This window comes from Phaseolus vulgaris, chromosome 5 (assembly GCF_000499845.2).
Source record: "Phaseolus vulgaris cultivar G19833 chromosome 5, P. vulgaris v2.0, whole genome shotgun sequence".
In the NCBI taxonomy this organism is placed as follows: Eukaryota; Viridiplantae; Streptophyta; class Magnoliopsida; order Fabales; family Fabaceae; genus Phaseolus; species Phaseolus vulgaris.
In genome coordinates this window covers 28,312,724-28,325,196 of record NC_023755.2, presented here as the reverse complement: position 1 = coordinate 28,325,196, position 12,473 = coordinate 28,312,724, and the positions used below count along the sequence as shown (strand labels likewise).

General features: G+C 45.2%; 1 protein-coding gene across 1 annotated transcript; it reads right to left on the bottom strand.

Moving 5' to 3' along the window:
* Nucleotides 1-6,448: 6,448 nt before the first annotated feature.
* LOC137834245 (uncharacterized) lies at nucleotides 6,449-7,594 on the bottom strand. The gene has a single exon (XM_068642307.1). It carries the CDS (start codon nucleotides 7,592-7,594, stop codon nucleotides 6,449-6,451), a length of 1,146 nt encoding a protein of 381 aa, XP_068498408.1.
* Between the last annotated feature and the right edge of the window lie 4,879 nt (nucleotides 7,595-12,473).

The window sequence follows — 12,473 nt, the reverse complement described above, 5'->3', positions numbered from 1 at the left end:
GGGCAACCGTCACCGAGCTACCCGCAAACGAGAGTATGGGCCCAGATTATGCGGAAAATCCCCCCAGCGTCTCTACACCCTTTGAGAGTGCTGGGGATGCTCTACCATCAAACACCTCAGCTGCTAGGGGCGTTCCGGAGCAAGCTGCAGACATTCAGTGGTCTCCCCAACCTGTAGTGGAGCCAGACGTGTCGCCGCCATGTCCCGATGTTCCCCTGGTTGTCCATACTTATGAAGGCGGCGGCGAGAACCAACCCCCGACTCCTCTTCCAATCCCTGCTCTTCCAGCCCCTGTCGAGGAGGTCTTGAAAGCTCACGCCGCTTACCTTAGCGCTATGACTACCGAATGCGTAGAGAAACGCCTTTACCAGATGATGGGCGAGGCTTTAAGGGACTCCTTGAGCCAGTATGAATCCGAAGCCGGTGTTGCGAAGGACCAAGTTCAACAACTTAAGCGCGATCTTACGATGCGGGGACTGGAGTTTTCGCGGTTAGAGAATGCTCTGAAGGAGGAGTTGCGGAGCGAACGCAACAACAGCGCTGAACTAGGCCAAAAGCTCGACGCCAAACTCTCAGAGGTCATTGAACTCGAGGGCAGACTCGTGCATCAGCAGGAGAAGATAGCGGGCCTTGAGGAGACTCTCAAGGCTAAAGAGGCCTACGCGGACGAGCTCGAGGCCAAGTCGATTGAGAGGGAGGATCTGCTAGGCAACATCAGAGCTGACATGGACCAAAAAGCCAAGGAACTGAGCGAGAAAGATAAGGAGCTGAACGAATCTGCAGCAAAACTTGCCCAGGCGCTTGAGGAGAACGAAAAGCTGAAGAAACAAAGTGAAGAACTCGACCTCAACGCCGCAAACGTTCTGACTTCCGGGTTTGGCGCAGCCTTGGAGCAGTTCGCTTGTGCTTACCCCGACTTGGACCTCTCCCAGTTCTCGATTTGCCATGAAGTGGTAGACGGCAAAATTGTGCCCTCAGATTAACGTTTTCACCTGTTTTCATTTGACGTTTTCTTTAGAAACATTCTGAAAGACTTACATATTCGACCTCTGTCTATGTGCAACGAATCTGTTTGTAATGACCTCTTTTCTTTGGACCGTGTTAACTTATGCTCATGGTTTATCTCTTACCTGTTGTGCGATCGCCTGATAATTTGGTGGGCTCTCACTCAACCCAAATAACTTAGCGCGGACTGATGTTTAATTTTCTGGCGATCAACTTATTTTAAACAAACGGTTAGTCTATAGCAATAACATTTGACACGAAATTACTTACTGACCAGTAGGCGAGTCATTTTTAGTATCTGATATCTCGCTTGCCCGATCTTCCAAGTGACATGTGCATTTCCAGGTCATCGCCTAAACTGGGCTGGCCGGATTCTACACGGAGGACTTTCGAACTTGCCTCAATTTGCTTATGCAAAGAGGTCTTGTTATTCTGTTCTTGCCTGAACTCACTCTGAGGTGAGAAGGACTTTATCTGGCCTGAACTCGCTCGACGGCGAGAAGGACTTTATCTGGTGCCTCAACTTGCCCAGGGGCTACCTTTTCCCTAGATGCATTGAGGACTTTTAATCTCATCTGGTACCAGGGCTAGCTATTCATACTTGAAGAGGGGGCGTCCCGAAGGAATCCCTTAACCCCTGCTCAAGGACTAGGCGCCCGGATTTTAGCTCATCTGGTACCAGGGCTAGCTATTCATACTTGAGGAGGGGGCGTCCCGAAGGAATCCCTTAACCCCTGCTCAAGGACTAGGCGCCCGGATTTTAACTCATCTGGTACCGGGGCTAGCTATTCATACTTGAGGAGGGGGCGTCCCGAAGGAATCCCTTAACCCCTGCTCAAGGACTAGGTGCCCGGGTTTTAACTGTTATCTGGTACCGGGGCTAGCTGTTCATACTTGAGGAGGGGGCGTCCCGAAGGAATCCCTTAACCCCTGCTCAAGGACTAGGTGCCCGTGTTTTAACTGTTATCTGGTACCGGGGCTAGCTGTTCATACTTGAGGAGGGGGCGTCTCGAAGGAATCCCTTAACCCCTGCTCAAGGACTAGGTGCCCATGTTTTAACTGTTATCTGGTACCGGGGCTAGCTGTTCATACTTGAGAAGGGGGCGTCCCGAAGGAATCCCTTAACCCCTGCTCAAGGACTAGGTGCCCGGGTTTTAACTCATACTGTACATATCTGTCATCTTGCTCTGAACTCTCGCCTATACTCGTTCTTGGCGAGTAGGACTTCTTAATCTGTTCTCGCCTACACTCGTTCTAGGCGAGTAGGACTTCTGATCTGTTCTCGCCTATACTCGCTCTAGGCGAGTAGGACTTTTTATTTTGTTCTCGCCTATACTCGTTCTAGGCGAGTAGGACTTAAAACTTAACTTTCACCTCCGATTGCCAGGTGGCGACAAGGACTTAAAAACTTTATACTTGTGCCTCCGATCGCTAAGTGGCGATGAGGACTTAAAACTTGATCTTTGCCTCCGATCGCCAAGCGGCGATGAGGACTTAAAAAACTTTATACTAGTGCCTCCGATCGCGAGGTGGCGATGAGGACTTTAAAAAACTTTATACTGAATGCATGCGATCTGAATCTGCCCTAAATTACACAAGGGCGACTAAATCTTTTGTTTAAAAATTTAAAATCATAATCATGCAAACTTAATAACTGGGAAAACTTGATAGACTCGAACCTTTCTTTATTGGGTGGCCTCATTAAAAAACCCTTCTCAGGGAAAAAGAGCGCCACCTTGAAAAACTGTTTTCACTTAACTGTTCGAGTTAACTGCTACTTACAATGCTTCAACTGTAATAAAACTTGAGATGGGTAGCGTTCCAAGTGCGAGGAATCGCCCCCCCTTCCAGTGTTTCCAAACGGTAGGCGCCGTTCCCGAGTGCTTCGGTTACTCTAAACGGTCCCGTCCATTTGGGTGACAATTTATTTGCATCTCGTACAGGTGGGCCTTCCTCATTACCATGTCGCCATCTCTGAACTGCCTTGGCCTTGTCCTAGAATTGTACTTGCGCTCGACTCTTCTCTTTATTGCTTCAGCCTTTACCCTTGCCTCCTCCCTGACCTCATCCAACAAATCTAAGTTCATCCTTCTTTCTGCATTCGAGTCTTCTGCCACGAAGTTCTGGAATCTCGGCGAGCTTTCCTGGATTTCAATTGGGATCATCGCATCGCACCCGTACACCAAGCTAAACGGGGTTTCGTGGGTTCCTGACTGTTCAGTGGTGTGGTATGCCCATATTATACGGGGAACTTCCTCAGCCCAAGATCCTTTGGCCTTCTCCAATCTCCTCTTCAAACCTCTTAGTAAAACCTGATTAGCCGACTCCACCTGTCCATTCGTCTGTGGATGCTCCACAGAAGCGAACACCTGTTGAGTTCCAACGTCCTCGCACAGCTTCTTCAGCAGGTGACTCGCGAACTGAGTCCCGTTATCTGATACCAAACGCTTGGGCACACCGAAACGACACACAATATTCTTCCATACGAAATTCTGAATTTTGTGCGTTGTGATCTGGGCTACTGGTTCTGCTTCAATCCACTTCGTGAAGTATTCGACTGCCACAACCAAATACTTCATCTGCCTAATGGCCAATGGGAAAGGTCCCAGGATATCGATTCCCCATGTGTGGAAAGGCCAGGGACTGTAGATTGATTTTAACTCTTCCGGAGGTGCCTTGTGCCAATCGGCGTGTTCCTGGCACTGCTTGCAACGTTGGGCATATCTCTTGCAGTCTTCCCTCATTGTCGGCCAATAATAACCTGCACTGATGGTTCTTGTTGCCAAGGCTCGACCTCCGATGTGACTCCCGCAAATCCCTTCATGGAGCTCGGCCATAATTCTCGTGCACCTCTCTCCATGCACACATACTAAGAGGGGGTGTGTGAAACCAAACCTGTACAACTCGCCATCGATGAGGGTGAACTTGCTGGAGTTCTTTTTTAACTTCCTAGCTTCCGTCGGGTCCATTGGGAGTACGCCATCTGCCATGTAGCGCTGGTATGGCGTTATCCATGTGTCCGGCTCGTGGACGGTGCAAACTTGTGTCATCTTTATCTCTCCCACTGGAAACGCTCTAATCCTTGGCGTCCTCAAGGTCTCCTGGGATAGAGACTTATGACCCCTTGACATCCCTTCCTTTGACTTGCAGATTTGGAGAACTTGGTGGTCCGCCACGAACGCTCGAGGTATCTTCAGGGTTTCTTGTATGACGGTCCTCTGCCTGCCCCCCTTGCCCGAACTGGCGAGCTTTGCTAGCAAGTCGGCTCGGGCGTTCTGCTCCCTTGGCACATGCACTACTTCGAACGAAACAAAAGACTTCCTCAACTCCTGCACATACTCCAGATAAGCTGCCATCTGCGGGTTTTTAGCCTGAAACTCGCTAGTTACTTGGCCTGTGATTAGCAATGAATCGCTCTTGGCCAACAGCACCCTTGCTCCCATCTCCTTTGCCAACAAAACACCAACGATCAAAGCCTCGTATTCCGCTTGGTTGTTGGTGGCTTTAAAGGCGAACTTTAGGGACTGTTCTATCAATACGCCGTTGGGTCCTTCCAGAATTATCCCGGCCCCACTGCCTAATTGGTTAGAGGATCCATCCACTGAGAGCACCCAACGAAAACCATCTCCGGCGCTTTGCACTATCTCAGAAGATAGTTCGACCACGAAGTCAGCGAAGATTTGTCCCTTGATCGGTCCCCGAGGCTCATACTTGATGTCGAATTCCGACAACTCTACCGCCCATTTTACCATTCTTCCAACCACATCTGGTTTCTTTAGAACCTTCTGGATGGGTAAGTCGGTCATCACCAACACTGTAAAACTCTGAAAGTAATGGCGCAACCTCCTCGCCGAAAACACTACTGCCAGTGCTGCTTTCTCCAAAGCCTGATATCTCACTTCTGGGCCCTGCAACACCTTGCTGACAAAATAAACGGGTTTCTGAATTTGATCTTGGTCCTGGACGAGCACCGCACTCAGCGCCTTCTCGGTTACGACGAAGTATAACCTGAGGGGCGCTCCCAATTGTGGTTTGCACAGGACCGGCGGGCTCGCCAAGTACTCTTTGAGTTTTACGAAAGCCTCTTCACACTCCTTCGTCCAGACAAAGCTATTGTTCCTTTTCAAGCACTGGAAATATGGGTGACCCCTCTCTCCACTGGCAGACACAAATCGCGACAGGGCGGCCATCCGACCTGTGAGCTGCTGCACCTCCTTCACCGTAGCGGGGCTCCTCATTGCCAAAATGGCCGCACACTTTTCAGGGTTTGCTTCGATTCCTCTCTCGGTCAAAAGGAAACCTAAGAACTTTCCTGCTTCCACGCCGAAAATGCATTTCTCAGGGTTCAGCTTTAGTTTGTATTTGGCTATCGGCACGAACAACTCCTCTAAATCGGCTATATGCTGGTTTTTTTCCAGGGATGTTACGACCATATCGTCAACGTAAGCTTGCACGTTCCTCCCAAGAATAGGTGCAAGCACTTTATCCATCAATCTCTGGTATGTGGCTCCCGCGTTCTTCAGTCCAAAAGGCATCACCTTGTAGCAATAGCACGACTTCTCTGTCATGAAGGCAGTTTTTTCCTCGTCCATGGGGTGCATCTTAATTTGGTTGTACCCCGAGAACGCGTCTAAGAAGCTCAACAACTTGCACCCTGCTGCGCTGTCCACTAAGGCGTCTATACTTGGCAAAGGATAGGAATCCTTCGGACAGGCTTTGTTTAGATCTGTGAAGTCGACACACATTCGCCATTTCCCATTACTCTTCTTTACCAATACAACATTGGCGAGCCATTCCGGATACTGTATCTCCTTGATGTGGCCTGCCTCGAGGAGTTTTTGCGTTTCATCTCTGATCGCCTGTCTCCTTTCTTCATTGAATTTTCTTCTTCTTTGTCGGACTGGTCTGACCTGAGGGTCCATTGCTAGACGATGACATAAAAAATCGGGGTCGATTCCTGGCATATCCGAGACAGACCACGCGAACGCGTCCAGATGCCTGCCTATCACCTTAGCGATCTGTTCCTGTGTCCCGTCGTCTAGATTTTTCCCCAACTTGAAAGTTTTACCGCCAATCTCCCTCTCGAGCCAATCTCCAACTGGGCGAGGCCTCCTCTCGCTAGCGAGCAATGCTCTCACAATGCTTGACTCCCTGGCGGCCTCCGGGCAGCTTTCCTCTTCCTCTACTCCAGCGTTGTTCTCAGGCTTCAACTCGACATCTCCCATGGTTACGTCGCCCTTGGTGGCTGCTTCCAACGTCACGTCCATACCCACGTCGCCTTCGGCGGTTCCCCCTGTCGTCGCATCCATGGCCCGTCAGCTTTCCTGCGCATCCTTCGCACCAAGAGGCGGTGTTGTGGTCACATGGCACACTGATCGCCTGTTCTTGAGGCTGTTTTCATAACATCTCTTTGCCTCCTCTTGGTCAGATCGGATGGTGACGATTACCCCTTCCATTGAAGGTAATTTACCTTCATGTGCCTCGTGGAGGGTACAGCTCCTATCCTATTGAGTGTTGGCCTTCCCAATAGGATATTATATGCTGAAGGGGCGTTCACGACAAGGTATTTGATTTTCTCCGTGCGCGAGGCGGTCCCATCTGTGAACGTTGTTCTTAACTCAATGTATCCCCTGACTTCGACTTGATCACCCGCAAAACCGTATAAGCAGCCCCCATATGGCCTCAACTGATCTGTGGATAGTTGTAGCCTTTCGAAGGTCGGCCAGAACATCACGTCTGCCGAGCTCCCTTGATCGACTAAGACCCGATGAACCGTTCTTCCTGCCGTGACGAGCGAGATCACAATGGGATCGTTGTCATGCGGCACAACATCCCTGAGGTCTTGCTTAGTGAACGTGATGTCCACATCGGGCGAATGGTCCTCGAAAACTTCCACTGACATTACAGACCTCGCATACCTCTTACGCTGCGACGCCGTACACCCGCCGCCCGAGAACCCACCAGCTATGGTGTGGATTTCACCGAGGACGGGTGCCTCATGCTGCTGCCCATCACTGCCGCCTGGTTCCGAGCCTGGTGGTCGTCCCGCCTGTTTCTCCACCAAATAATCCTTCAGGAAACCATTCTTCACGAGCTCATCCAACTGATAGCCAAGCGCCAGACAGTTGTTGATATGGTGCCCGAACGCCTTGTGGAATTCGCACCATGACTCCTTGCGAGGCCCCAGCACCTTATCAGCTTTGATCGGTGGCCTCAACCTGTCGGCTATGCTGGGTATCGCGATCAGATCTTTGAGTTCCATCACGAAGTTGTGCCTTGGCGGCTTGCTTGCTTCTCTCCCCTGCTCTACTCGACTCTTAGGTTGAGTCCTTCGTGGCTCGTAAGCGCGTTTCCTGTCAAAGTGTTTCCTTTCTGTGACGGCTTGGTGAACCCGACCAGGCTGCGTGCATATATGTGCCTTGGGGCGCGCTGGCATAGTGGTTGTACATTTCTCGTACGTTTCGCCTTCCGAGGCAATATGTTCTACCGCTTGTCGCCTTATCTCAGCGAAGGTTTTGGGGCGACTACGGTTAAGCGTTTTACTGAAAGATTCGGGACGTACTCCCTTCTTGAATGCGTACACAATCATGGGTTCCTCCTTGGTGCCTACTTTCACCACCTGTGCCCCAAAGCGGCTTATGTACTCCTTTAGGGTTTCACCTTGGAACTGCTTGACGTCGAAAAGATCGTACGAGACTGGGGTGGGAGTTCTGTTGGCTAGATACTATTCTCTGAATAGTTGTGAAAGTTGGGCGAAAGACGTGACGTGGCCCTCTGGGAGGCTGATGAACCAGTCCATGGCTATCCCTGTCAGGGTGCTCATGAAAAGCTTGCACCTAACAGCGTCTGAACCACCTACCAGTAACATCTGTGTATGGATCGCTGTGAGGTGTGCTTCGGGATCCTCCATTCCCGTGAAGGTCTCTTTGGGTCCTGTGAACGTATTGGGAATTGCCGTCTCCAAGATTGCCTGTGAAAATGGTGTTGTGAACTCCCTGGGTGGGGATGCAGCCTCCGGTTCGTCTCTGCCGCGCCATTTATGGCGTAACTCCTCGTTGGTGCGGTGGAGTTCCTCGCTTCTTGCTTGAGAAGTTGTAAGGTCCGCCTGCATGCGTTCCTGTTCTACTTTCGAGGCTACCACTGCGTCTTGCAGCCCGTGCACCATGCCCATGAGCTGTTGTAGGGTCATCTCTTCACTCCTAGCGCGTGCTGGTCGGGTGGTCATGGCTTTCTGGGGATCCTCTTGATTTATCTAAATGTTGGAATCTGGAACTGAAAGCTTGTGTGGTGGAACCGATGTTTATATCGGCCCCACGGTGGGCGCCAGATGTTCCGGCCGGTTGACCTGGGTCGTCTTTATGCGTGGCTTGTTCTAACGAGCTAGGGCACCTTCAGTTTACAAGACTGTCAATACCTGAAAAAGAAGAACAAAGGGGCGCCCTCGCGGCCGTTTGCACTCCGACGATCAAGTCAGCTAGCGAGAAACACCAAAGTAACTAGAAACTGTATAATAATCTCAATGACTGAAAACTGTATGGCTAAAACTGTGTTGCCCTAATTGTCTTGTGCTTTCAGCGGATACGCCATCAAGAACAATTAGGGTTTTCCCTCTGTATGTCTATCTGAGAACTAGGTTAAGACTCATGCAACTGTGAAAAGCGTACCTCTCTAGGGCTTATTTGTGCCCTATATATAAGTGAAGACTAGGGTTTACCTCTGCGTTGCCTGCTATTATCTAGGGTTCCTTGGAGAAGGTCCTTGCGCCGCTATCTTTAGGATCTTAGCGTATCTGGCCCATGGACTTCCCTTATCTGGAGTGCAATGTATAACCTTATGGCCACTTGGGCTCTAACTTGAGCGCTGTATTTATCGCGCCATCATACTGTTCGAGTGCCCTAATTAGACACATGTCATGCATGCAGCCTTCCCTGGATACCTTTAGTGAGCACATGGGCATTACCACGTGCCCTTTTGACTTGATCATTTATTCTGTGCATAGGGACACACAGTGCCGCCACCCAACTTAGGGTTATCCCCTCGTGTGGGCCCCCTCTCTGTGAAATGCTTACATCATGCGGGTTGACTCTTCAGGCGATGTCCTACTTAGACGATGTCTTACTTAGGCGATGGGTGATGATCCACCTTGGCAGTGACACATCTCGGCGATAACCGCTTATTTATGCTGCAGAACGCCGCTTTTACATACGACGACTACATTGACTTCTTGACTACCTACCTTTCTCTTATCCACGTCATCACACCCGATGACCTGGTCGGTACAGGTTACAACATCTAAATCATACCAACAACAATATTGTAAGACCCCCCCCCCCAAGAGAAAAAAACAGCCCCTTTCTCTCTTTTCTCTTTCTCATTCCTTCCTTTCTTTCTTCATTTTCTCATTCCATACGTCATTTATTTCAGAATTTAATCGCACCTCACAATAGCTTAGGAGCTAGGGAGCACTCCTACCGGAATAGATTCTCAAACAAAGTAAGTTCATATTTTCTCTAAAGATCCCTCATTGTTTTCTTTAAGATTTTGTCATCAATCATGGTGGGATCTTTAATAAAAGTAATCCTCTCAACTTATTCTAATATATATTGAATTTATGTTTTGTTTGGATAACTTGCATTAGGTCCTCATAACTTGAAGCTTATCTAGACTAAAAAGAATAAGGTTCTAGAGGTTGCTTGGAAAGCAAACAATTCAGGTATGGGAAAATAGCTTTAGTTTTTTAATAGTACCGTAGGCTAGAAGATCTAAATGTGGAGGGGACATTGTCTCAAGCTTCAATTTCTCTTACATGGATGTTGTTGATTATATGTTGTCTGAACTTGTAGAAATATTAGATTTTGATAGTTTAGTATTTAAGTATTGCTCAAGCACAAGCTATTCTAGCTCAAGTGAGTCAATTTTCGCTACGAGGCAATTTTTGGTCAAGCAAAAATTTCACTGCTACAAGCCTGGTCTCAACCCAATTTTCTCTCAAACAATACAATTTTTTATCAAGCAAAGATCATTTTCACTCAAGCAAGATATTTTCAGTCAAACTAACCTAAAAATATTTCATTTGTATTCTTAAAATATAATGTATAATTTTGATATTGATCATCCTAAAACAATTTATAAATGAAAAAAAAAATGGTTCTTCCACATTCCAATCAAGTTACAAATGTTAGATATTAACAATTAAAATCAATCTCAAATATCAATTCCAATTACAATTAGATGTTTCAATAATTAAATTTAAAAGTATATTTCCAATACTAATTGATTTGCAAAAGATCGAGTAGATGATATTCAATCATAAACTATCATTAATCATAAAATAGAGCAATATAACTAAAAAAATTATATTAAAATTATAAAACTGCGATCATCCAATCTCAATAATAGGTAATTAGTTGCTTATAAGCACCCTAAAAATAAAAATGTGGTTTAATGGTGAATCTATTTGGAAAACCTTTTAGAAAAAATGTTTTTCCATTATCCCTTTCAGTATTTTTTTTTTATGCTTTTTCCCAAACTAAACTCTCCCATTTCATGTTTATTAGACGTATTTATAAGATACTTATTTTATAGGTCGTATTAGCTCAACGAGCAATGTATCTCATTTAAATAACCCTTTAACATAAAAAAAAAACAAACAATAAGTTTTGCTTAAGTAACATTATAAGGAATAGTACCTATAGCCTCCGCAAAATATGAACTCAAATATTGGATGCTAAATGTCTTTTAGTGTGAGAATAGCTTGGTTGGCTAGGGAAGCTAAAAGGAGGGACATTAATCCTTATGCGAGGGGTTGTAGCTATTGGTGTAGGCTTAACCCTCTCTAGTTTGAAACTAGTAGAGATGACATAACCCTCACTGTTAAAGTAAGGTTAAGGTCCTTTCGTCGTCGTTAAGAGCAAGCTTTCTCCTAAAATAGAGAGGGACAAGACCTCACTTAGTCTAACCTAGATAGGGCTAGATCCTTGCTAAATCGTAAACCATTATGAACATGCATAGACTAAGCCCTAGCTATCTCATTATGACTTAGAGAGGCCTAAACCCTACCTATGGTGAAAGTGGACTTGGTGAGGATTGGCCCTCACTCCCATGCATAACATAAAAAAAGAGTCGATGGTCCTATTTCCAATCTCAACACATTCATAATACACCTAGCTCACGTCTTGCTTACATCAACCGCAAGACCTCTCGTGCTCCAAACCAGCGACGACAGAGACCTCTTGTGTTCCAAACCAATGTAGGGTAGAGACGATCTCGCCCTTCCTCTGCTCTAGAGTCCGCTCATCCCTAGCCCAAGTCTTTGAATGTTGGCTTAACTTGCATCTGTGTCAGCCACACCATGTTTTTCCTCTATTTGTGTCCATTTTGCATCTCTATGACCTACGCTTTGGTGGATATCATTTTTGCAACAGTTTTTTGATGCTATAACACGCCCAAACAACATCTACTATGTGTCCAACATTTAAAATTTAGTTTCTAAAAGCATTTTCTTGTAGTGTCCAACATTTAAATTTAGTTTCTAAAAGCATTTTCTTGTAGTGTAAGCTTTTATACTAATTTATTTTTTCTAACTCTGATAGTTAAAACGAAAAATTTAACTAATTTAAACAAATGCTTTATTACCAACTTTCCCCCTAACATATTCAGTTTAAGTTTAAGTTTAAGTGAGATTGTTCCACTTAAAAAATCAAAGTTCTCATTATTTTCTTTAGTTAATGTTCTATTAACTGTATTTTACAAAAAAATTTTAGAGCAAGAGATGTTTCATATTCTATTTAATAATTACTCTAAAGTTATCATGTTTATAGTCAACTTTTTTTTATCAGTAATTTAGTCTATGATAATACTGATAGGAAATCTCTCGTTGCAGATAAGAATTGGAAAAAAAGAAATCCTTAAAAGGGAGAAATTAAAATAAAAAAGTCATTAATAATATAATTGAAATATCCGCTAAGACATGCATCTAACACAATTTATGGGAATTAAATTAGAGAGATTTTTAATTTTTTTCATAAAGAATGTTATTTACTTTTAATAAATAGTAAAACATAAAATTGAATATAATAAAAAGTAAGAAAAACTCTTCTACTCATTTTTCATGTGTGTTGTTCCATTCTTAAAGGAAAAAAAATCTCTCCGTATCCTATTCTTGACTATGAAATATTAGTTTCACGATATAATATTTCTGATTTTGAGTCTTTTCTGGGGAAATTTTTTTACAAACATAAAATGAAATGTTAATTGTTATGTGTTTCTTTTTAATAATTATGTCTCTCAATATATAATTAAATTTTTATAGTTTATTTTTTAGTGAATAATAATAAAATATTAATTTAAAATTTCAACTTCAGAATTTTATCGTTGATGTTCTTAATTATTCAGATTTGAATAATTTATCAATCATACTTAAATTATGTTAATATTTCACAAGAAAAAAAAATCAGCTACACTTTTAC